This window comes from Leiobunum rupestre, chromosome 1 (assembly GCF_980474605.1).
Source record: "Leiobunum rupestre chromosome 1, qqLeiRupe1.1.hap1, whole genome shotgun sequence".
Classification (NCBI taxonomy): Eukaryota; Metazoa; Arthropoda; class Arachnida; order Opiliones; family Sclerosomatidae; genus Leiobunum; species Leiobunum rupestre.
Window position 1 is genome coordinate 9,276,740 of NC_143384.1, and position 25,587 is coordinate 9,302,326.

The following is a 25,587-nucleotide window of genomic DNA, read 5'->3' on the forward strand; positions in this document are numbered from 1 at the left end:
TGTAACTTTGAATGTACTAACAAGTAAGATTAAATAGTGTTAAATAATAATTTAAGATTTTATCCAAAAACACTAAAAATACAAACCCGTGAAAATACCGTTGTATATTTACAAAATCCACAAATTCGAGAAAAAAACATAAATCCACCGATTTCTAAATTTTGGTTGATTTTTTCAACGGATTTGAAAATTCACAAAATCCTAGATAAAAACTCACAAATCCGCTTGTTTTTTTTTAAAAATACCATTGTATTTTTTTAAAAGATATCCACCTTTTTGTAAAAATATAGTTAATTTTTTAAAAAATCTGTGAATTTATTTTTAATCAAATTAAGCGTTTAGATCTGAAGTTTGCAAAAATGTTTTGGTGATTTAAAAAAATATATATATATGAAACGTTAGTCATGTCTAAAACCCTTTTGGTTTCGTCAGGTATCCCGCATTATCACAAAATTTCGCTTTTCGGTGATTGTATTTGCAAGCCAAAGATTGAATCGCGCCACCAAGCGGTATCTATATGGACTAAGATATGGGGATGGGGGTGGGGGCAGACTCGTGAGGGCAGATAGCGGAACAACACTTATCAGCTGACGTTTCGACGCCGGTTTTAACGATTTGAAATTTTGAATTGGATCTGCAAAGCAAGATTTCCGCAAAGGACTGAAGTAGGCTTAGTGGATTCCGTACTTTTTAAGTTGTGTTGTACGTTTGTTTTAGCTTTAGAAATGTGAAAGCGGTAACTTTACAGTGTGACGTGGTAAATTAAACGACCAAGGCGTGAATAGTAGATGTGTTGAGCGTCATATTTTCATTTGATTAATGGAGATTTAATTAGTACTGCCTCGTCGCGGTTTAGAGCGGCAGACGATAGCTTAGACCGTTTTATACGTTGGGCCATCGACAAGCTTTTGTGGGTACTCAACGGCCCTTCTTTTAAACTGATTCGAATGAATTTCAATTTATTTTATTTTATTTCAATCGCATTCTTTTAATTGATTTTTGATTTTATTGAGTTTTTAACGTTTCATGCATCTCTTTCTTGGCCACTTGGTAAATAATCTCATGGCTGCGGTCATTTAAACTAAAATTTATATTAATCTTAATTAAATTTAATTACTAAATAAAAACTTAATTTAATTAAGTTTTCTCTGAATTCATATTGCTAGAGAACCTTTCTGTGTATATTTTCTTAAATACAATGAAGTTTAATAGGCGATTTAAATCAGTGATTATTTTAAGAAATCAAGTGGTTTGAATCTAATTGAATTCAATTTAACAATTCTGCGTGCAGATTTCCACCAATGTAGAATTCTTACAAAGGAGCATTTATTGGAAAATGATTTTTCAATATATTCTGTGGTTATTTTGTACATCAAATTTTACTACCCTACCAGAAAATAGCACTTCTGAAACTTCTGAAAGCTCGATGTGATGCCCCCTACAAAATTATTTTTGAAGCTCACAGCGCAAAACGCCTGACTTTAAAACATTGTGGATTGCGTTTTATTGTAGAATCTGGGTACTAGGTGGACATATTTTCACGTTTTAGAATTCGATTTCTTAATTTTTTCAAAAGATTACTTTGATACCAGTCGGTCTCAAATATTTTTGAAATATTTAAAAATAAAGTAATTTGTTTTAAGAAATTTCAAATTAAATATGTGTCTGACCTTTATAGACTTACAGAAGTGCGATTACATTTTTGGTATAAAAATTAACCCTAGATATATTTTAAAATTACTTCATATTGAGCGTTTGAGCCTTATACTTATTTTCAAAATCGAGGCTAATATAGTTTTCAAGTTTTAGAAATCCGTAGGTATTTTAGAAATTTCGGAAAATCCGAAGAAATATTTAAGATTTCGAAAATATCAAGGAATGTAAAAAATCTAGAGAAATATCAATTTTTTTTAGATATTATTTGAGAAATATCTCAAAAAATTTTAAAATGCCGGAAGTACTAGAGAAGTATCGGAATGATTTGAGAAATATTAGAATTATCTGAGAAATATTGGAAATAACAGAATTATCTGAGAAATATTGGAAATAACAGAATTATCTGAGAAATATTGGAAATAACAGAATTATCTGAGAAATATTGGAAATAACAGAATTATCTGAGAAATATTGGAAATAACAGAATTATCTGAGAAATATTGGAAATAACACAATTATCTAAGAAATATTGGAAATAACAGAATTATCTGAGAAATATTGGAAATAACAGAATTATCTGAGAAATATTGGAAATAACAGAATTATCTGATAAATATTGGAAATAACAGAATTATCTGAGAAATATTGGAAATAACAGAATTATCTTAGAAATATTGGAAATAACAGAATTATCTTAGAAATATTGGAGGTATAAAAAATGTTGAGACATTGGAGATATTTATATTTGAGGAATATTGAAAATATCTGAAATATAAAGAATTGATGGAATTATTTGATAAACATTGAAGATAAAGAATATTTCGCGAATATTTAAGATAAATTTAAAGATAAAGAATATTTGCTAAATATTGGAAATATCTGAAATACTGTATATAGAATTGATGGATTTATTTGTGAAATATTTCAAATATCTGAAATGTAACGAAGTCGACGAATTGCGCCACATTTTTGAATCTTGACGCTACGAATAGTCAGAACTTCAGAAGAAATAGTAATTTTCTAGAGCCTACAATCTCAGGCGATATTTCCTTTAAATTTCACAGAAACACTTTATAAGGAATTTCATAAAGGTTTACGAGACAGAAGCGTACCAATAGGTGTTCCTATAAAATAAAACAATAAAAAATAGAAGTATAAAATGTTTTTATCGGCGTCACGGGCGCAAGTTATTTAAGTGCTGTACTTGCACGCGAGTTTTGCACGCGGGTTTCAGTTTCCGAAGGGTCTGGCGACTGCAGTGCATGCTCTCTACCTTCAAGAGCTACAGTTAAGTGACGTAGAAAAAACATTGTCACATGACCTCCCGTATTTTATAGAAACACCAATACTTACTTCGCCTAACTATGTAAAAATGTAAATATTACAATATTTAATTATTTATAATGCATATTTTCAAGGTGGAATAATTTAAGAAAATCAATATTTTTGTCCTAAAACGCAATATCACCCTACTAATGCGCGTATATCAGTCGGATTTAGTAAGATGTTAGCGATATCTTAGGTATACTTCCCAAGCTCTGATCAAACTAAATATCTTCAGTAGGTCTAAATGTTTTGTTATTTAAAGGGTTATTTGTGACGAATATTCGTTAAAATAAATATGCTATAAATTCTAACGATTCAAGAATAGACCTTGTATACCCCGACCAACATATCGATTTTTGGCACAAAGAAATGTTTATTTAACGATGAAGGTTGGTTTTGACTGCTGCCAATTTTTCTCGATGAGTGTATTTTTTCCTCTGTTGTCGTGTGTAGACTTTGTTTATTGAAAGCAGAAATAAATAAGATATGTCTTAAGATAAGTATTCCCTCTAGGACGTAAAGATAAAACACGCAGGATTGCCAGAGTACCCGGAAAACTTGGAATTCCTGGAAACGTTGATAATCGTTCCTAAAACTTGAGGATTTTTTTAAAAAGTAGGAATTAGTTAAAGAAAACTCTGGAGCTCTTCGGTTTCCCCTTCCATAAAAACTTGTTGAGGTTAACGGTAATAGTGAGTGTAGGGAGCTGTTGGCTCGCGTGGCATGCAGGGCTTGCCACCACCCTCCTACGCATTGTAACCCGGCCACCTGAATTAAAGGCTTCAAAAGTCGCGTGATGACTTAGGCCTAAGGTGGTGCCTTGGGTATTAGCCTAGCTGATTATTATTATTATTATTATTAAATCTTAGATTAAAAAAAAGGTTAAAAATGACCAAAATTGCCTTACAATAAATCAGGGAAAATCAGTAGAGATGATCAGTGAAAGCCTGCAAAATTCAGGGAATTTAAATCCGAAATAATTGTGGCAGCCGTAAACACGTTTTTTTAAAGAAAGTGAAACCCCCCACAATTTAATAATACACCTGACGATGTAAAATTTTGAAATTACTTGGTACAAAATTTACAACCTGCCTATTTTAAACCATAAATATATAATTCATTTCGTGTACTCTAACTGATTTTTCGAAATACGTTTAGAAAGAAATGAATTGCGCGCTACAAATTCGTTATTATAGCGAGTTTCTAAAACTATTACAGAGTGAAAAAAAGTTTATCAATACGTTATTATTAGTTAGGCGGTTTGACGGCAAATTAGCGCCCAATGGAATTCGCTTCTAGCCTCTAACGATACATGTTTAGTTTTAATAGAATAGGTGAAAACTTTTATCGTAAAATATATATTATAAATTCTGGTTATAGATAGGGTGGGAAACTGGTACAAATTTCCTGGACCCGTGCATCCTTGGGGTCCGTGCATCCTTGGGGTCCGTGCATCCTTGGGGTCGGTGCATCCTTGGGGTCGGTGCATCCTTGGGGTCGGTGCATCCTTGGGGTCGGTGCATCCTTGGGGTCCGTGCATCCTTGGGGTCGGTGCATCCTTGGGGTCGGTGCATCCTTGGGGTCCGTGCATCCTTGGGGTCGGTGCATCCTTGGGGTCGGTGCATCCTTGGGGTCGGTGCATCCTTGGGGTCGGTGCATCCTTGGGGTCGGTGCATCCTTGGGGTCCGTGCATCCTTGGGGTCGGTGCATCCTTGGGGTCGGTGCATCCTTGGGGTCGGTGCATCCTTGGGGTCGGTGCATCCTTGGGGTCGGTGCATCCTTGGGGTCGGTGCATCCTTGGGGTCGGTGCATCCTTGGGGTCGGTGCATCCTTGGGGTCGGTGCATCCTTGGGGTCGGTGCATCCTTGGGGTCGGTGCATCCTTGGGGTCGGTGCATCCTTGGGGTCGGTGCATCCTTGGGGTCGGTGCATCCTTGGGGTCGGTGCATCCTTGGGGTCGGTGCATCCTTGGGGTCGGTGCATCCTTGGGGTCGGTGCATCCTTGGGGTCGGTGCATCCTTGGGGTCGGTGCATCCTTGGGGTCCGTGCATCCTTGGGGTCCGTGCATCCTTGGGGTCGGTGCATCCTTGGGGTCGGTGCATCCTTGGGGTCGGTGCATCCTTGGGGTCGGTGCATCCTTGGGGTCGGTGCATCCTTGGGGTCGGTGCATCCTTGGGGTCGGTGCATCCTTGGGGTCGGTGCATCCTTGGGGTCGGTGCATCCTTGGGGTCGGTGCATCCTTGGGGTCGGTGCATCCTTGGGGTCGGTGCATCCTTGGGGTCGGTGCATCCTTGGGGTCGGTGCATCCTTGGGGTCGGTGCATCCTTGGGGTCGGTGCATCCTTGGGGTCGGTGCATCCTTGGGGTCGGTGCATCCTTGGGGTCGGTGCATCCTTGGGGTCGGTGCATCCTTGGGGTCGGTGCATCCTTGGGGTCGGTGCATCCTTGGGGTCGGTGCATCCTTGGGGTCGGTGCATCCTTGGGGTCGGTGCATCCTTGGGGTCGGTGCATCCTTGAGACCCGTGCATTCTTGGGACCAGTGTTCGAACAAACGAGGTATACTTATCCCGGTTGTCTATACGAATAGGTATAGATATTTCCAGTAGAAACGGCTCTCTTGGGGCCCGGAACTTATATTTTAATGGGCCCCGGGCCCGCTCTCAACAGCCCTGCTTATGATGAAAACCTTTTAAGAAAATCGATATTAAAACCGATTTCCCCGTCATATGTTTTTTTCCTTTTGAAATTAATTTCACTTTTGGAGAAAACCTTTTTAGGAAATCAGTATTAGAAATTTTCTTGCCAATCTCATTTTACCAAATGCAGCTGCAGCCTTCGAAGGTACGTGTTTCTACATAATCGGTACCGAAAATGCAATACTTCACTCTTAAGATGGCTATTATGTACGTTTGGGGCATATTTTCGGCACTGGGGAAGTCTACTGCGTTGTAAGGGTAATTCAACGTTATGAGAAATGTAGCGTTAGTTTTCGTCAGGAAAAATATGAGTCGTATCTGTTGGCGCTACGGTGTGATTAACCGCGATGCTAGCGTGCGCGACAATGTACGTGCCGCGCCGGCGAAAATACGCGACTGAACATTTGCATTTCTCCCGTAGTACGCTAAATATTCGATCTGCAGCAGCCGGAAACTATCGCGTCTATTTCGTCATTAACGACAGAAATTTTATACTAAAAAATTGACGTCGAAGGTTTTAATTTGAATTTTTTTGGTTCACGGTCTGACGTTGAAACGACGGAGAAACGCTCAAGGTTCATTTTATTATTTGGAAAGTAGCTTTGGCCAAATTTCCTTCTATTCGGAATTGGCTTTTTCGTTTTTGCCGTAGCTACGATTGATTTTGGCGTCAATTTCCCGTCGTTTGGATTCTGGATTACAACTTATCTTTTATTTATTTACTTCGCAGATGTGTGCTCTACGAAATTAAGTGTAAATTTATCGACAATATGTGATTATCAAGACGCTCTAAACGAATAACGGATTGGGTAAGTTATTCTTAATTAAAATTGCTATTTATCAAAATTGGGATTTAGCCTGGTTTTTATAAAAGGTAGTCGCTTTGTTATGAAAATAGTTTTTAAATTATACAGACTGGTTTCCGGTCAGCTAAGTTACCTTTTAAGACGACTATAGTCTAAACAACTTGGTCTGTAATGGCGTAATTGAGGTTTTGTGTCAACTCGATTCGACCCCAAATTTTGTCGTTTTATTTTCAAATATTGGATACGTTTTCGGCTTTATTCATTTTAAACAGCGGAAACCATTTTTTCCCTGAATATTTATATTAAATTAATAAGTACTGTTAATATTTTGATATTCGTCATATTAAATTAATAAGTATTGCTTATATTTTGATATTCGTCATATTAAATTAATTAGTATTGCTTATATTTTGATATTCGTCATATTAAATTAATAAGTATTGCTTATATTTTGATATTCGTCATATTAAATTAATAAGTATTGCTTATATTTTGATATTCGTCGTATTAAATTAATTAGTATTGTTGATATCCGTAATATTAATTTAGTTATTTCATATTTGTAATATTAATTAAATATTTTTATATTTGTTATATCCATTTAGTATTGTCATATTTGTAATATTAATTTACTGTTAATATTTTGATATTCGTCATATTAAATTAATAAGTATTGCTTATATTTTGATATTCGTCATATTAAATTAATTAGTATTGCTTATATTTTGATATTCGTCATATTAAATTAATAAGTATTGCTTATATTTTGATATTCGTCGTATTAAATTAATTAGTATTGTTGATATCCGTAATATTAATTTAGTTATTTCATATTTGTAATATTAATTAAATATTTTTATATTTGTTATATCCATTTAGTATTGTCATATTTGTAATATTAATTTAATTAATAATTTGATATGCGTAATATTATTTTAATATTCGTAATATTAATTTAGTATTTTGATATTTGTAATAATATTTTAATTAATATTTATAATATTTTAATTAATCTTTATAATATTAAATTAATATTTAACAAAAATGTAATATTGAAAAGCAATTAAAGATTCAAGAGTTTTGATGACGTGTCTTCTACGAGACAAAAATCTATCGAGTATTTTCGACGAGGAAATCGTGTAGGAAATCCAAACTTCCGGGCATAATAATGAAACGATAAAACTCGCCTATTAATCTCCACTTTAGGTCTATTACAAAATAGGGCGAGGTTGTAAAGGTGCGAGTGGAAAAGGGAGGTTGTGCACACACATATTTTAAATGAGTTATGAACGGCTGCCCGCGATTTTAAACGGAATTCAATTTTTTTATTTCAGTTTTAATATTCATTTTACACATTAACTATAGTGTAATCATATTTTACTTTTTTATTGCAGAACTTGTAGTAATTACGAGTGAATTGAACTTTCATTTGAAGTAATTACGGGCGAATTAAACTTACATTTGAAGTAATTACGGGCGAATTAAACTTACATTTGAAGTAATTACGGGTGAAGTTAGCTTACATTTGAAGTAAACTTACATTTGAATTAATTACGGGCGAAGTAAACTTACATTTGTAGTAATTACGGTTGAAGTTAACTTACATTTGTAGTAATTACGGTTGAAGTTAACTTACATTTGTAGTAATTACGGTTGAAGTTAACTTACATTTGAAGTAATTACGGGCGAAGGAAACTTACATTTGAAGTAATTACGGGCGAAGTAAGCTTACATTTGAAGTAATTACGGGTTAAGTTAACTTACATTTGTAGTAATTACGGGTGAAGTAAGCTTACATTTGAGTTAATCTGAATTGAGTTACTTGATATTTAAAATACATCCAGTGAACTGAAGTCGTTACAGAAATTAGTCTGACATTTTCATAAATAATTAAAAAGATATTATTCATATAATTCATTTGAATAGATACTTTTTTCAATCTAGATTTAATTGGATTGATATATGCTAATTACAGCAAAGAAAGTCGAAATAATTATTTATTATCTATTTATCTAAAGCCGCGAACACAAAAATAGTTTAATAACTTTAAAAAAAAACAGTTCTAAAACGCAAGGCAACATTCTCAGTACTAAATTTAATATTATATTTAGAACATTTAATCAATATCAGAGTATTTAAATTGTACCAGTATTAAGGGTTTTTTAAAGTCGCCTGTTTAATAAATCTTAATTGGAACCCAACTCCCAAACGAGAGATAAACACACCAAAACATGTAGTTTTGTAAATCTTAAGTTATCGTAGTATCGGCGCGCAAACAAATTTAATTTTACCCCAATTCCAGAATTAGCGATAAAATGATGACGAACAGTAAACTTTAAAGCATTCGAAAGATAAAACGTCTTGGGCTACTTCAACGGCCCTCAGCAAAAATACACAATTTAGAAATTTATATAAAATCATTGATTTCAATCATCTATTATATTTCAATGAATTAATGATTAGTACAAAAGTAAGTTCTCTAACAATATCGATTCAAAGCCAACTTAATTATTTCTAGTAGTTAAATTTAATTATGATTAATTTTAATTTGGCGTTTCCATAACTCAGGGAAAATTCAGGGAATTTTATAACTGAAATTTTTCTGGCAACCTTGAAATTGCTGCTTGTAAATTATTAATCAATTGATCACGAAAAATCAATAAATCCTAAATTAAATCTAAATGTTTTTGAGTGTTTAGTGAAAATCAACGAATAGTAAATGATTTATATTCTACCGCCACGTTGGCGTAAATCTTCAAGGCCTTATTTCACTAAATTTAAATTTATTTAAACCTAATTTTTGATGCAACAAGGTGGTTTTTAAAACAAAATCTTTTATTGTCTTTTTATTTAAATAAAAATATTAATTTTGATTTTTGGAATAAAAATCAGCATCAAACCTGCAACGAGGAAAGGTATTTAGCCATTCCGCGTGCGTATGATATTTGGATTTGGAACCAATTGAATATGAAGAAAATCGCTTCATTTGACCTTGAATTTTCCCGTGTTTTTCCTGTTGAAGTTTTGTTTACCGCCAACTCTTGTGCTTTTTAACTTCGCGGGTTTTTATTGTTATTATGAACATTATGCCCATACATTGGGTCTGTAGTAGTGTTGTAAGTGGGAAAATGACCGAGGCCTTTTTTCCGGAAAATTTAAAATAAAATAAATAAACAGTTTTAATTCCATGATTAGTCTAATATTGTTTGCAAATTTAAATAAAGCGGCATTTTCGCCTCATTTTTTCGAATCTAAAAGTAAAACTAAACCTCTAGACTAGTTTAAACTGATTAACAATATAACACTATTAATGTTTTGTAATATCTTTACTGTTATTAGACATTTTATATTGATAAAAATTAAAAAAAACTCTTAAAAAGTAATTTGTTTAAATTTTTTATTTTTCCGATTTGCAGAAAATTAAATTTTATTTTTCAGGAAAATTAACAACACTATAACTCTGTAGTTTAATGCACTGTAACGTTCAAGGTTGTTGGTTTTTTTTGGGTTTTTTAAATATCTAAAAAATCGATTTATTTAATTAAAATCGAATTTTTACTGATTTTAATAGGTTTTTTTACTTTAAGTCCAATAATTATGTACTAATTTAATTCATTACTAATTTGTGGGCAGCGGTTACGTTAACTAAAATCTAAAATAAAGTTCGTTAAATTTAATTATAATTGAAAATACGATTTAATTTACAATTTAATTCAGGTTCGTCTAAATTGTCATTTCTAGATAAATAAATTGAGTAGGTGATTTAATTTATTGATTTTTTAAATAATATGATATATATCAGACCAATCTGGTAACATGGATGCTTTAACATCTCTATTGCATATTTTAGTTCCATTCTCTTGTACGTTAAATAATGACTACTTTTGAAAAGTGTCAGAGGAAAAAATCGCAGGTGTTTTTTTGGTAAGGGGCCGTTTACTAATTTCTTAAAGCAAAAATCATTTTTTTTAACTTCTATTACAAAAGGACTAGAAAATGTAGTTATTATGATTTAGAATAAGGTGCGGTGTAACTTAAATTATTTAAATACAGTTTTGATTCAAATTCAAATTTAAATTTTTTAATTAATTAAATAAATAAACATAACATTTTATTGAATTTAAATATTAACTGAGAAGCTATGGGGAATATAGTTTGAGCCTAGCGAAGGTTTATGACCGTGTTAAACATTGAAATACCTGTTCAGCGTCTTAGTAAAAATTGGAAAGCCCACCACCCCTTCAGTTAAACTAGGACCATTAAGTCATAAATCAAAATATTATTAAATTACATTCCAAATCAAGTCTATTTTTATTAGGCATGCACCGATATATCTTAAACGAAGCCGATATTGGCCGAAAACATTTAAAAATAAGAAAATTGTTGATTAACTAACCAATGATAATATTTTATTTGATTAGCTTCAGAAGCTAGATCATACCTTTTTTAGACAGGGGGTTACGAGTGTAAACAAATAAAAAACAAAGATATTCGATTTGTGATAGAAAATATGTATCACGTAAAATGAAAAGAAACATATTCGGATATGCGCTTGCAAACTTATTTTCATAAAAAATCAGATTCAAATGGTATGACAGTGTACTAAACCTTTTTTTAATGATGTTATCAACACTACTGTTATGAAATATCACTTTGTTAATATCGGTGCATCCCTAATTTTTATTGTTTACATCTAGAATGATTATCATGGGCAAATAAGTATTTATTTTCTGGCTTTATAGTAATAGTAAATAAATCCATTAAAAACTGTCCAGTTAGCGACGTATTAAAATAATTTATTTCCCCAAAATAATGAAAGGTGCAGGTTTTCTTCGGCCTGTCACCCTTTAAATTTATTTCCCTTCCAAATAAATACCCTGGTGGTAGGCCAACGTGTTCTGCTGCTTGCCCACCACCAGGGTATTTGTTGGAAGGAAAATAAATTTAAAGGGTAACAGGCCGAAGAAAACCTAGGCCTTTAAGGAAAAATCAGGGTTGGCCGGTTTAAACCAAGTGATTAAAAAAAACCAATGGTTTTTATAATAAATTGTTTTTTTTTAATTAACTAAAATTTATTTCAAAATGTTTGTACATTTTCTTACCAAAATGATTGATTACATTTCTAAAAAATGTACAAGGTGACCACATTTCCCGTATTTTCAATACCTTCCTATTCACCCCTTAGGTTTTCTCATGTAGTATATAATATAGTCAAGTACCCTTCTTCATCCTATATTTTACTTAATTTTATCTACTGTTTCTCGATAAGAATCCTTATTTTTGCTTATGGTTTTTCCTATATTTTCACTTGAAAATTAGCTATTTTGTCAATGACATTTTTGAGGCATTTTCCTGGTCACCCTGCATTTACACAAAATCAAAAATGAAATTATAACTAAAACTTTGTTCCGGTCACGTGAGACATGTAATAATACTCTTATTAATTTGTAATGGATTTGTAATATGATTGCACGGTGAAACAAAAGCAAAAAATAGATTAAGAGTAAAATAAAGCAGTTTTTAATAAAAACCTGATTTAAACGCAAAAGACCTGGTTTAAACCAAATAAACCGTTTTTTTTTGGGTTTTTATGAAAATATAGAAAATTTTTAAGCTCGTTCTCTAAATTATGCTAAATTATTTTTCGATGTATTGGAACTAAATTTTCTGAACAGGATCGCGTGGTGTTTGGTTTCTTGATAATAATATGATAGTGGGTTGAGCATCGACATTCGCCTAGTCTTAATGGTCCTTATTGAATGATTCCAGAAATCGAAGTTAGAACATGAACGAACTGACCAAACTGCGGACGAAGCGGGAGCGCATCCGATGTCTGACCACGGCGCTGCTGACCAGGATCGACGGGCAGCTGCGGGACGCCTACTCGGCGGACTTGCTGGACGAATACGGCGCCCAGTTGGACGCCAAAGAGAAGACCTTCTCGGAACTGGACGCCAAGATCGAAGGGCAGATCTACGAGGAAAAAGCCTTCGAGGCGGAAGTGGAGGAGAGCGAGATCTGGCGGGAGAAGTGCATCTCGTATAAGTCCAGGATCAGCAAGGCCGTCCAGAGGATCGGCGAGAGGGAGCGGCAGAGCCTCCCCGCCCACGTCTATCGCTCGTCCTGCCCGACGCCCTCTAGCGACGGCGGAGTGACCATGCCGCGCGCTTCGCCTTCCAGCAAAGAGTCCCTCTACGAGAGCTGCTTGAAGATTGAAGACGTCAGGAGTTTGTCAGCTTGTGAGTTTTCTCGATTTTATTTCGTTTGTTAAAGGGATTTGAAATAGGTTTAGCTAGTTTAAACTATTTTTTAAACACTTTTTTTTAACATATTCTACCAGGGAGAATGAATATGTCGAGATTATTTTTAGCGTTTCTCCAATTCCACCCGTTGAGCCCCCGGTATGCTCCTCCGCTTTAATAAAATCGAATAATATTGCAATCTCATTGGCTCTTAAAAATTACGTTTTTCGACGAGATTAACGCTGCTGCGAGGACCGCCTCCTTTTTCCTCCCCCCCCCCCCTAGCGTGACGGGGTTAGGGCCTCAACATGTCCGTCGATAGTCTCGACATATTCTCCCTGAGTAGTAATAAATACATTCTTGATTCTACCTTTAACAAAAGATAGAATATTTTCAATGTAAAAAATTGTGTTAATTCCATTCTTCGCACATAAATAAAAAGTTTGGTAAATATCGATTGGGTAGATACCGTTAAACGCCAGGTTGGGACAATTTTGACAAGGGTGGAAAAAACCGCGATTTTTTATAGGGAAAAAACTAGTTTTTTCCACCTATTGTTTTCCTGTTAAAAACCGTGTGGAAAATCGTACTTCCATGGTTTTTCCACCTCTAGTGGCAAAATTCAATAAAAAATAAAAAATAAAAGCAGTATATTCTTCTATTCTATTCACTCTTCTTCTGGCCTTTTTTATCTCCTATTTGAAATGACCAAATTAATCACTTACTAGATATATCAATGATTAATTTAGCATGAAAGAGTTTTTTTCCGGTTTTTACCAGTTTTTCCCACGTGTCCCGGCCAAAACCGGTTTTTGCCCACCCTGGTTAAACGGCATTTGCAGAAGCTACAATTAATTTCATAATATTACACCTGGGAGGCTATTTTGTAAAAATCAAAAATAATGACGAAAAAATCATGATGCGACAAAAATGACAATTTCCGTATCGATAGCATTGCTCAAATTGAAAATCGTGGCGGTTAGTAATGCCGACGTAAGTGATTGAAATTAATGCTTCGACATGCGGCAGGAATCCATACCTCTACTTGGAATGCTTATCGCGGCCGATTTTCGTCTCGATGTGGCTGACAGTTTTTTTTGACGTCGCTATGTTAACTTTACAAACAACAACGTGAGAGGAGAGCGCGTGCAAAGGGGATTTTGTTCTCTCGTAGGCGGGGACAAAGTTGTCAGGGTGATCTTACCATAGAGGAACTATTTTTTCAAAATATACCGCAGTATCATATTTTAATAAAAATATATATATTAAAAATGACTGCTCAAAGGACCTCGATCATGTTAGAAACGTAGTTAATAGCTTGATGGTTTAAGATTAGCGCAAGTTTTCTCGCGCCAATTTAAAAATAAAAACATCGAACTGGTCTTGTGCACAAGTGTTTAAAAGTTTAATAATGAAACTCGACACAGGTTTCGGTACTATTTCATGGTACCATTATCAAGAGCTATTATATAACTTATTATTATTTTATTTTATTATTATTAAATTATGTGTATTAAAGGGGAACGGTCAAGCTTTAACCAGTTAGATAGCCCTATAGCCCTATAGCCCGTTAAAAACTAAAATTTATGTCGAAAACAGCATTAACAAACATTATGAAATTTCGGGAAATTCTAAAACGCGCGTCCGCTGCGACAACTGGTGAGAAATCGGTGAGACAGAATAACAACATAAAAGCGCGCTGCTGAAGACGCAAAAAAATTGTTTTGGACGCTCGGCGCGTTCCAGTTATACGAGACCTAAGCCTAAATTGCACGATTTTAAAATTTAGGATAGTTCGCAAATCGCTCACTAAAGTGCTGCTGGCGCTGGCGATACACCTTAAGATGGTGGCGAAAATTCAAACCAAATACTTTTACGTTATTTTGCATATCAACTTTTTAGGACAAAAACTATTTTTTTAAGAAAAAATAAGGTAGGTATATTGAACGTCTTGTTGATCTTTTGATATGCAAATAAGGCGATATTTGGAAAAGCTTGGCCATTCCCCTTTAAGACTAAACAAGAAAATGACTGGGTATTATTTAAACTTTAATCCTATTTGTGTAGAAGGGAAAATATTAGCAAACTTGCAAATAGCGGATATTATTTTAGGTAAACCGTAATGTGGCCAAAATTGTTCATTACTCAAATCCAAAGGTTTGGTAATTCTCTCGCGGTACGACAGACTGAACATTATTTACACCTTGATTTATCTCATTTGCTCCATGAAGAGCCGAAAGAGCTACGCACTCTGCCATATTGGATTAGCAGGAGTATTTCCCGCCTTCGACTTCCCACCGAATGTGCAAGCAGCTGTTTTATTTCTCTGCACCCACGGCACTGCATACTCGGTTTGGCGGTAGATTAGACTTTTTCACAAACCTTTCAATGTTCTGAAGTATTGTTTAGAGGATTATTTATCATTCGGTGACAGGGAAAGAGATTAATTTGCCTTTTAATGACAGTTACATTTAAAAATACCAAATCTACTTCAATTAATAAATGCCAGAAATACATGAACCGAAATTATCAGCGACCGCCTTTTTTTTAAGAGACTTTCCCTTAGCTCAACAGAGGGGCAGGGCAGGACTTAGAGATCCTGGGCCCATAGGCATATAAGGAGTCTGGGCCCCTTTTCCACACGCTACATTTACTCTTATCCCTGGAACTAGGCTGTGCCGGAGTTCCCCTGATTCAGCGTAGAAGTCTGAGCTCTAAGGTTGTATTACTAAATAAAAGCTCTTAACAATCGTCGACTAAATACGCGATAATTATGCAACATTGCGATTTAAGGCTGCGTCCGTAAACTGCCAGGCAGAAAGTTTGGTAATTTTAAAACAAAATCTTCTACGTAGGAATTTCTCCAATATAAATTACGATTGATATTATAGATTTATGCCTTTGAATACAGTAATAACGGTCACTGGAGGGCCCCTTCCAAGGATGGGCCCCTAGGCCACGGCCTAGGTTGGCCTAGGCGGAAATACGGCACTGCAGAGGGGTGAAGGGAAAGGGTTCCGAAATTTGCAGCCGAGGAATAAATCCGAGTGTATGACGGGTAGAGTAGTCTGCCATCTAGTGAGGGAAATAATTAAAAAGTGTTTTCTGTCGAGCCAAAGGTCAACCTATCGAACGTCGTCTACTTATAGTCTGCAAACCTAGGCTTACGGTATGCGAGATTGTGAAGAGAAGAGACCAGCGGTTGTAAACTAAATTAATTATTTAAATAATGGAAGGAAACGAAAGCTTACGCGATGAACTAGTTGGATATTTAAGTAATATAAAACTACCTGATAAGACAATTCAGAAGAAAAGTGAAGTTCTAATTCTTCAGCTGTAAATTAGTTTGTGCGCGTGCGACTTTTATTTCAAGCTTGGGTGGGTCCACAGTATTTGTAAATTTATCAATTGTTTTTTTATTCAAATTTAGAGGCAAAAGATAGCACTGAGTTGCCACATTTGAACATTTGGAATTTCTATCACTTTAAATTAAATTACCACACAGATTTATCCTTCCGCTTAGGCCTATTCATTGGGAACATATTGCACTGGGTAAAAGCATCTTGAATCGACATTTTGATATTTAATTCGAACGAAATTGATAACCGAGCTAACTGTGTTTGGAACTTGTTACAACGACCATAGAAATATACTTTCCTAGAGTATTTATTTAGTCCGTGGTTTTTCCAAGGATCCTATATGTTAGAAGGATAGGTAACCCTCCGGCCGGCCCGTGTTTTCAAAACGCCGGCAGCGCCGTCGATATTAAGAGAGCCTCTAAACGTGGGACGTCTTGTTTCTACCCCCCTCGAGGACAAATTTTGGCGGTGCTTCCTCCATGTTTTGTCCTTGACGGAATCTAAAGACCGATTCTCTATCGCGCATGACCCACCTCGCCTCATATCCTTCTAACACATAGGATCCTTGGTTTTTCAACGCTTCTCACTGAAATCACCAGGTATAACGTACTCGAAACTGCGCCGCATTCCGAGTAGGGAGGAGGCTGATACCACGGGTAGGAGGTGGGAGGACTGGGAAAAGCGCGTTAGCGGGATAGCTCGCTGATAATTTCGGTTCATGTATTTCTGTAAATACGTGTTGGTTAGAAATTGTCAATTATTTTATTACAAGGAAGCAAATGTAATGATTCGACAAACACTCAATTTGACAAATGTGTCTATAATAACGCGCCGTCTTTCGAAAACAAATACAGCATATGATTATGAAAATCTATAATAAGATAATTTTATGAAACAATGGCTCCAATAGTGACATTTTAAATATATCAAAACGAAAAGATGGTTCTTTCTTCTTGTCGTTTATTATTAGATACTAATAAGGGTAAAGGCATTTTGACCTATTCGGGTCTTGGCCATTCCGATTTGTAGCTCAATAAACACCGTTTCAGGTAAATGGTAAACTGTTAGTGCCAAAAATTATTTTTATAAATCAATTCATAGTATTGGGTCACTCACGATATACATTCTTTTCACCGGGACATGTCTCGATATTGTTTACACCTTGGTTTATAAAAGTTAGCTCGAAGAAATTTCGCCGCCATGATTATTTTCGCTTGAGCTCTCGTACTGACTCCTCGTTATTTAACGAGCCCTTAGTCGGGAAAGACGGCGACCTTTATTTCAGTTCAGGGGTAACCACTGCGAAACAAATTGTACACCAGCTTTTCGGTTTCCCATATTTTCACTGGATTTACAATATTCCCAATATTTCCACTCTACTTCCAACATTTCTACTGGATTTCCAATATTTTTATTGGATTTCCAAAATTTTTATTGGATTTCCAATATTTCCACTCTACTTCCAACATTTCTACTGGATATCCAACATTTCTACTGGATATCCAACATTTCTACTGGATATCCAACATTTCTACTGGATATCCAACATTTCTACTGGATTTTCAACATTTCTACTGGATTTTCAACATTTATACTAGATTTCCAACATTTCTACTGGATTTCCAACATTTCTACTGGATTTCCAACATTTCTACTGGATTTCCAACATTTCTACTGGATTTCCAATATTTCTACTGGATTTCCAACATTTCTACTGGATATCCAATATTTCCACTGGATATCCAACATTTCTACTGGATTTTCAACATTTCTACTGGATTTTCAACATTTATACTAGATTTCCAACATTTCTACTGGATTTCCAACATTTCTACTGGATTTCCAACATTTCTACTGGATTTCCAACATTTCTACTGGATTTCCAACATTTCTACTGGATTTCCAACATTTCTACTGGATATCCAATATTTCCACTGGATATCCAAAATTTCCACTGGATTTCCAACATTTCTACTGGATTTCCAATATTTCCACTGGATTTCCAATATTTCCACTGGACTTCCAACATTTCTACTGGATATCCAATATTTTCTTTATATCTGAAGGATTTTTAGGAAAAAATGTCGATTTCTTGCAATGTGTACTTTCGTGCCTACCCTCCGATCTTCGCTTCATCGAACCTTATTAGTGTAGAAAGGAAAATATAATTCAACAAGATGTCACGGACATTTAAGTACAAACAATCCCTCCGATGTAATAACAATATTTTAAATTTATTAAATTTAAGTTTGAACAAATTTCACAACATCTTGTACATGAACTTATCAAACCCAAAAGGAATTGTATCGAAAAATAATTCTTTGAGTTACCTGGTTTTGGAAATAAAGTAGCGAAACGCAAACACATTATTTTAAATTAATTATTAAAAAAAATTCGAGTTACATGGTTTTGGAAATGAACGAATTTTTTGGAGTTAGATGGCGCCTGTATCAACTGGTACGAAATTGAAATATCACAATAGCGGGTCGATTGGGTCCCGCGAATTGGCCAGAAATCTCACTTGAAATTAAAAAATGGTTAACGCAACCGAAAACGTAGTTCACAAATAATCAGTACTAACTAAAAGTGTAATTTACAATAAAGTCTGTCGTAATTTTAAAATTTTATGTGCATTTGAAGTCGAAAATCGCTAGAAATTAAATCCCCCACTATTACCGAAATGAGCAGATGCCCCACTTCCGGGGCCCCGATCTCACAAATGTTAGCAATGTAGGTGAGGACCTGATATTTTCAATTGATTTACTTAGGCCTATCATGTGTCTTTGTACCTCTAACGTGGAACTATTACACGCAATATAATGTGAGGTGGCGGAGTGGTTAGCACTTTCGCCTCGCAGCGAGAGGAGCTTGTGGCACTGGGTGAAAACTGGGAACTACTTCTTCCGCGTAGAGTTTGCAAGTTCTCCCCCCACTGGTTGAAGAGGTTTTCCCTCAAGTTCTTCGGTTTCCCCTTCCATAAAAACTTGTTGAGGTTAACGGTAATAGTTCGTGTAGGGAGCGGTTGGCATGAAGGGCTTGCTCCTACGCATATTAACCCGGCCACCTGAATTAATGGCTTCAAAAGTCGCTTGATGACTTAGGCCTAAGGTATTATCCTAGCTGATTATTATTATGTTATTATTATTATGAAAATCCTTTAGGATTGTGTGTAAAAAACGTGTTGGCAAACTAGCAAATACAGCCTAGCTGATTTTTCTTCTTCTTTTCTTTAAAGACAGCGTTATCTTCGAGGTTATATCAGTTTCCCCAGTTTGTGTAGAAGCGCGGACAAATATCATTGCCCAAAAAAAGTCTTGGAAAACATATTTTTGACTACTGTAGGTGTCACAATCAACAGCTAACATTGCAAGCGAGTATCTGATAGTAGCGCGTAACTCTGCGTTTGAGCGCTTGGCGTGGCTTGAGTTCAGTGCGAAGACTTGCCTCTGATATTTTATGTATCAAATGTACTGGTACTTTCTCTCTGTCTCGTATAGCGTTACTTCTTTTTGACTGGTGAAACGCGTGTCACGACATATAAGCACGCTTAAGTACTTTTACTGACAGTCTGCATCTGCGTAATACGACTTCGCCATTTATGAACTCTAACATGGGTTGGAATAAAATCGGCTTCTTCAAAAATTAACTGGTTAAAACCACTAGTAAAAAAATTCTCGAATTGGTAATTATATCTAGCCCTCATTACTTAGAAAATGCTCAAATTGCCCGATTTCAGAATAACGTTTTTGCGGGTGACAGTACCTTTACATTGTGAGATATAGCAGGCTTATTTAACTGCTTTTATACCCTAACATGGCGGTGTATTTTCACGCGCAAAATGAATTTTAAGATCCCCCATTTGCTCATATCTAGTCCTCATTACTTCGTGAGGCAAAAAGTGAAGGTTAAGTTTTAGTTTCATTTTGCAATAAAAAATGCAGAATATAATATTCTGCATTTGTTATTTGAAATAAATAGTATTCAATCATGGATAGTAGATTTTAGAGGATCGGTAAAAAGGCTGGTTTTTAGCCCCCGTAAACCAATTACACTAAGAGAGTCTGCCAAGGTTATTTGAAAAAAAAAAACAAGTATTGCTAAGAGTGTACGATACTGTTCGAAAAAAGAAAAAAGATAAACACGAAGCAAAACCAATGAAAATAGGAGAGAAATTATAAGCATAACAAATTAAAATATATCAAATACAAGGCAAATATTCCATATTAAGTAATTTTCTAACAGGATTGTTTGATTTCAATCAAGTTATTTTTAAAAATATTTATTTATATCACCTATTATAGTTCAATGTATTCATGAAAATGTACGAACACAAGTTCTCAAGCAATGTAAATTCAAAGTAAAATCAATTTATTTGTTTAACTAATAATTAAATTTAATAAAGATAAAATTAAGTTTAATTTCATTTAAATTATTAATGAATATGTGAAAAAAAATAGGCATAAATTTTAAAATCTTAAAATAATCAAGGAAATCAAAAATGAATAAAAATTAATAATAATCCAATTCAAATGAAATGAATAAAAATCACATTCATGATTCATCTGTCGTCTGCTAAAATGTTAATCGTATTTTCACTTGGTTATTCCGAGCATCTGCGTTGGTTTAGCGTTACTTCGAAGTAGTCTAGCGAAAGAATATAGTATTCTTTCTATAATTTCATATCATTTAAATAAGTAAATAATGTTTATTTGGTAAAAATGGGTAAAAAAAGAAAGTAGACCTAGTTATTCAGAAATATTTTGAGCAACAAACGGTTTCTTCTTTTTATTCCTTGTTTTAATTGTAAAAAAAAACCTTTTTACCGCAACACGGTAAATTACCGCGTAATTTACTGATTTCCTAAATTACCGTAATTTAAGAACTCTATTCAAGAGGCATGAAATTTTCTCTCGATCGCGATAAGCATTGGGGCCCTCGGGGGCCCTTAAATTTGGCAGATGTTGAACTAATATTTCGGTTGGGCCCACTTGTTTTTTGCAGATTCAGATTCAGCGCCTTGGAATTATTATTCGGAAAGAATGTACAACTACAATTCAAAAAAGACAAACTGTAAGTTTGTTTTATTAGAGAGTTTCAGCAACCCATTTCTAGCCGTAAACGCGAACGTCTACGCCAGATCTGAGAAATTTATCTGACGTTGGTAACAGTGTGAAAAATAAGGCACTCTCACAGGCCAATCTCCAGTTTAAAAATTAGCTGGGCCAGTTTATAAATTAAATGCTTGGGGTGTTAGTGGCCCTGGTGACCACTTAATTAATTCAAAGTTTTTTCCCTTCAAGATTTTAGTTCATTAAAAAAATACTATATTAATCCCTAAAATTGTTTATTTAACACTCCAAAATTTTGAAATACCCATATTAACTAACCTACTAACTTCTAAGCCTATGCCCTAGCTAGCACATATTGGCAAGAATGTATTGAAGTGACTAAGAATATTGGACTACAGGATTCTGATTCCCATCCTCGCAGCCTTTGTAGCTTAAATTCGTCTGCTTTCCCATTCATGTTTGCTATATGATATGACCTTGAATGCGCCTTAAATGCAGACGAACTTTCTCCACAAAAGCTGCGAGGATGGTACCAGGGGTTAATGCTATGCTCAAATATTCTTAGTAACTTCAATACATTCTTGATATTGGCAAGAATAGATAATTTGAAAATAAATTATGAAAGTCTGATTTTGAAGGTTAAAAATGGTAAGTTTTTTAATTAAACTACCTAGGCCGTACTGGCCGCAGGTCCAGTTAAAAAAAAATCCTTATTTCTCAGCCGGGTTGGGAACGTCTGGAACAAGCAGACGACGAGTGAAACTAACAACACAGGCCACAGGCCATTTATTTGAATTAATAAGGTCGCACAGCAAACGAAATATTGTGTGCCACTTTTCTTTTTAAGTGAAATTGTATTGGGTGTATATGGCATCGTGGTTTTCACACCAATTTTTTCAAAGTTGGAAAGATGTTGGTGGTGCATGTGGCAACGTGGCCTTATCAGTATCCTATTTGAAACATAGATGGCGCCGTGTTTCACTTCACTAGACATAAAAACAATTTGCTGAACGAAATTTTGACCCACACGTCGGGAAGAGACGTAGACGTTCGCGTTTACGGCCCGGAAATGGGTTGCTTGAACTCTCTATTGTGTTTCAAATCTATTACATATAATAAACCCGGTGGTATTATTTGATTATTTAAGTTTAGTATTAGAATTCTGGATAATTTTACTTGTTATTTAGCAGTTAATTCAATAATAATTACTAAATAATCTCAATAATCTTTCTAAATATAGAACGGGAAGTATAATTTTCAATATTTTGGTTTTCTGAAAATTACACTCATTTTCTCTCATTGTACTTAGATTAAAGCATTTTGCATTAGCCGGGTTGCCACAGTACCTAGAAAACTTGGAATTCCTGAAAAAGTCAGGGAATTCGAATATGGCTCTCATAGTCAGGGAAAGGTCAGGGAATTTCAAAAATTGGTATAAATGGTAGGGAAATTAATGTTGGTTGCAAGTAACAAACATTTACTTAAGTATTGGTAAACAATTTGGCAAAGTTTGACATAAAATAAGTCAGGGAAAAGTTGGAAAAGTCGGGGAATTTGAATCTGATAAAACTGGCCACCCTGAATATACTATATACTTTCACCTGAAGTTATTTAAATCAGTTAAATTATAGATTGGATAATTATATCTTCCATTGTATCACATATTTACAACAATCCGGTAATGTCTTGATTTACAAGACCGCCATTTTGACGGTCAATAAATTTTTTTATTATAAGATTTTAGCATATTTTAGAGATACATATTTTGGACCTCACTGATGTAGAGCTTTTTATGAATATCGTAGGAACGCGTTTTATTGGTATCTTCCCATTGGGCCAAATCCCATTCGACCGAATTCCGCCAATGTTTTTGGTGAAATTAGCCCAAAGGCGGGTTTTGTATTTTTCTAATCGACCGACGCAATATTCAATTTTTACGGTAAATTTTTATGTCAAAAATAAATTGCTTAAAATTTGTATTTGTATCTAATAAAATTTAATAAAATAGCATAGTATAAAAACTGGGTGTCTAAATAATAACAATTTTTAGTTTTCGTCTGCCTTAAAAAATTTAGTGGAAATAGTTAGGCTTAGGAAAGGAAAGGAAATTGTGGTGGTAGTGGGCAAATGAGTTGACCACTTTAAAAATTGCCTGGTTAGGTTAGTTTAGGTTAGGTAACGCTGCATGCTGTTCTGACAGATGCTGAACCGGATAAAACCGAATCCTAAACCCGGAGAAGTGCGGCTTTTTCGGTCGAATGGGACAATCCCATTAGACCGAATCCTAAACCCGGATGGGGTTCGGTCGAATGGGATGGGGTTCGGTCGAATGGGATGGGGTTCGGTCGAATGGGATGGGGTTCGGTCGAATGGGATGGGGTTCGGTCGAATGGGATTGGGTTCGGTCGAATGGGATTCGGCGCAATGGAACAGATTCGTTTTATTCTGGGTCGTTAACTTTCTCTTTGGCATCTCGTGTTGTCTAAAATAACACAACCCAATTCTACATAAATTTATTTATTTAATTAAAACTATTTAACTTTAATTTAGATGATCAGCTCGACGACGTAGTTGAAATAATGGTACCTGATCAGTTGGATATGTTGACTCGCAATCCGAAGCCAAGTCCGATGGAGGCTCCGAATGAAACGCCAGCGAATTCCCTCCCGACCGACCAAATCCAGAACTTATCCGACGACGCGGAGTCCGCACCGTCGTCGTTCAAAGCAGTCAGACGCTGCGAAGATTGCGGCACCGATTTCCAATTCGACACGCAACTAGTCAAACATCGGCTCGAAGTGCACCGAGACATGAAACCCTTCAAGTGCCGACATTGCGAGTTCACCACCAGTTTCAAGAGCTCCTTGATGACGCACGTCCGTCTGCACACCGGAGAGAAGCCATATCGCTGCGTCATATGCGGAGACCGCTTCAGGGTCCGCCTCGCCCTGAAGAAGCATCTGACGTCGCACAAGCGCAAGACGGAGTCCTCGGAACTCGCCAGCGCGGTCGTGCCAGAGATGGTCTCGAAAGCGCGCAAACGGGACCGCGGCAAACGCTTCAAAAGGACGAAAATCGAGAAGCCTTCAGCGACCGAATCCATCGAGAAACATTTAGAGACCGAATCCAGCCCGAAGAACGACAACAACCACGCGTCAGAGAGGCCATTTCCATGTCCGATGTGCTCCAAAGAATTCGCCAAAAAAGCCAGTTTGAAGTCGCACGTGCGTAATCTGCACCGAGTGTTCGACTTCGATCTCCCTCGGGAGACCACATACAGGCCTTTCAAATGCAACGTTTGCATGGTGCGGTTCAAGTTCAGAGCGTCTCTGATCTCCCATCAGAAAAACGAGCATTCTCAAGGCGCGCCTGGATCGGCAGACATGACTCGATCGCTGCCGACTGCTTTGGAGGCCCACGACCCTTCTCCGGGACGGAAAAGGAAAATTCATGTTATCTCCGATTCTGTCTTTGCTGAAATGAACCTTTCACCCACATTGCCGATGGAACAATGTAAGTATTGTTTCTCTCTTGACCCGGGTGTTTATAACGCGGGGTAAATACCTTAGGTACTTACCCAGGTAAATACCCAAAATACATAAATATCCAGGTGTTTATCAACACCATTAATTTCTTTGTTAATTTTTTTAATTTCCTCAATTAAGAGTACGGTAATTGAAAAACCCACAAACACATCAACTTATGCTCATATTAAATTTTAATTATTGTTACTTACTTTTTTGCAAGTTTTACATAGTAACAATAACATATGAGATAACTATTAAATATCATTTATTCATTTTCTGGACGATCACTTGAAAGTTCAGTTTCTGCTGCCCCTGGCTCTCCTCAGACTCCTCATCATGACTATTTTATTAGCAGACTTAACACTAACAGTAACGTGAGCAATTAAGGATTTTATTCATTTCATTTGGGCCATTAAAACATTTCCTGATATGCTTTGTCATTTTGTTGACATTAGAATGTTTGTACTCGTTACGGCAATATTTGAATACAACCCCTATATTTTATCTTTGAATAACTCCCAGGCTAGAAATAAAATAGACTAAAATAAAACTGCATTTAAAAAATGTAGTTTGCCCAAATTGCCCTACCTAATAAGCCCAAACAAAGATGTAGACAAGGAGGATAACAGATAGTACCACACGACCCGATACTAACTGACGCCCCAATCATAAAAACCCTAGTTTTGGGTATTAACCCGGGTATGGGGTAAATACCTATTTAAAAATACCCTACCCACTGGGTATTTACCCGACTTACATCACTATTGAAATTAGGGATACACCGATATATCGGCCAATATCGGCTTAAATGAAGCCGATATTGGCCGATAGCGGTATATGAAATATATATCTAGGAAAAACTATAAAATAAGAAAATTTTCGATTAACTATTCGATTTGTAATTAAAA

At 35.6% G+C, this 25,587-nt stretch overlaps 1 protein-coding gene across 5 annotated transcripts in view; it reads left to right on the top strand.

Annotated features, from left to right (window-relative positions):
* LOC149961048 (uncharacterized) overlaps window positions 1-25,587 on the top strand; it is a 44,544-nt gene that overhangs the window by 12,629 nt on the left and 6,328 nt on the right. Inside the window, exons 1-5 of one of the 5 annotated variants that reach the window (XM_090174881.1) lie at window positions 647-665; window positions 6,407-6,485; window positions 12,252-12,721; window positions 21,085-21,153; window positions 23,703-24,665. In XM_090174881.1, the coding sequence (XP_090031007.1) occupies window positions 12,268-12,721; window positions 21,085-21,153; window positions 23,703-24,665 (1,486 nt within the window). In that variant the 5' untranslated portion in view covers window positions 647-665; window positions 6,407-6,485; window positions 12,252-12,267. Of the gene's footprint in view, window positions 1-643; window positions 666-6,406; window positions 6,486-12,251; window positions 12,722-21,084; window positions 21,154-23,702; window positions 24,666-25,587 lie in introns of those variants that run through there. The other 4 variants (XM_090174873.1, XM_090174899.1, XM_090174908.1 and 1 more) reach the window with 4 other exon arrangements.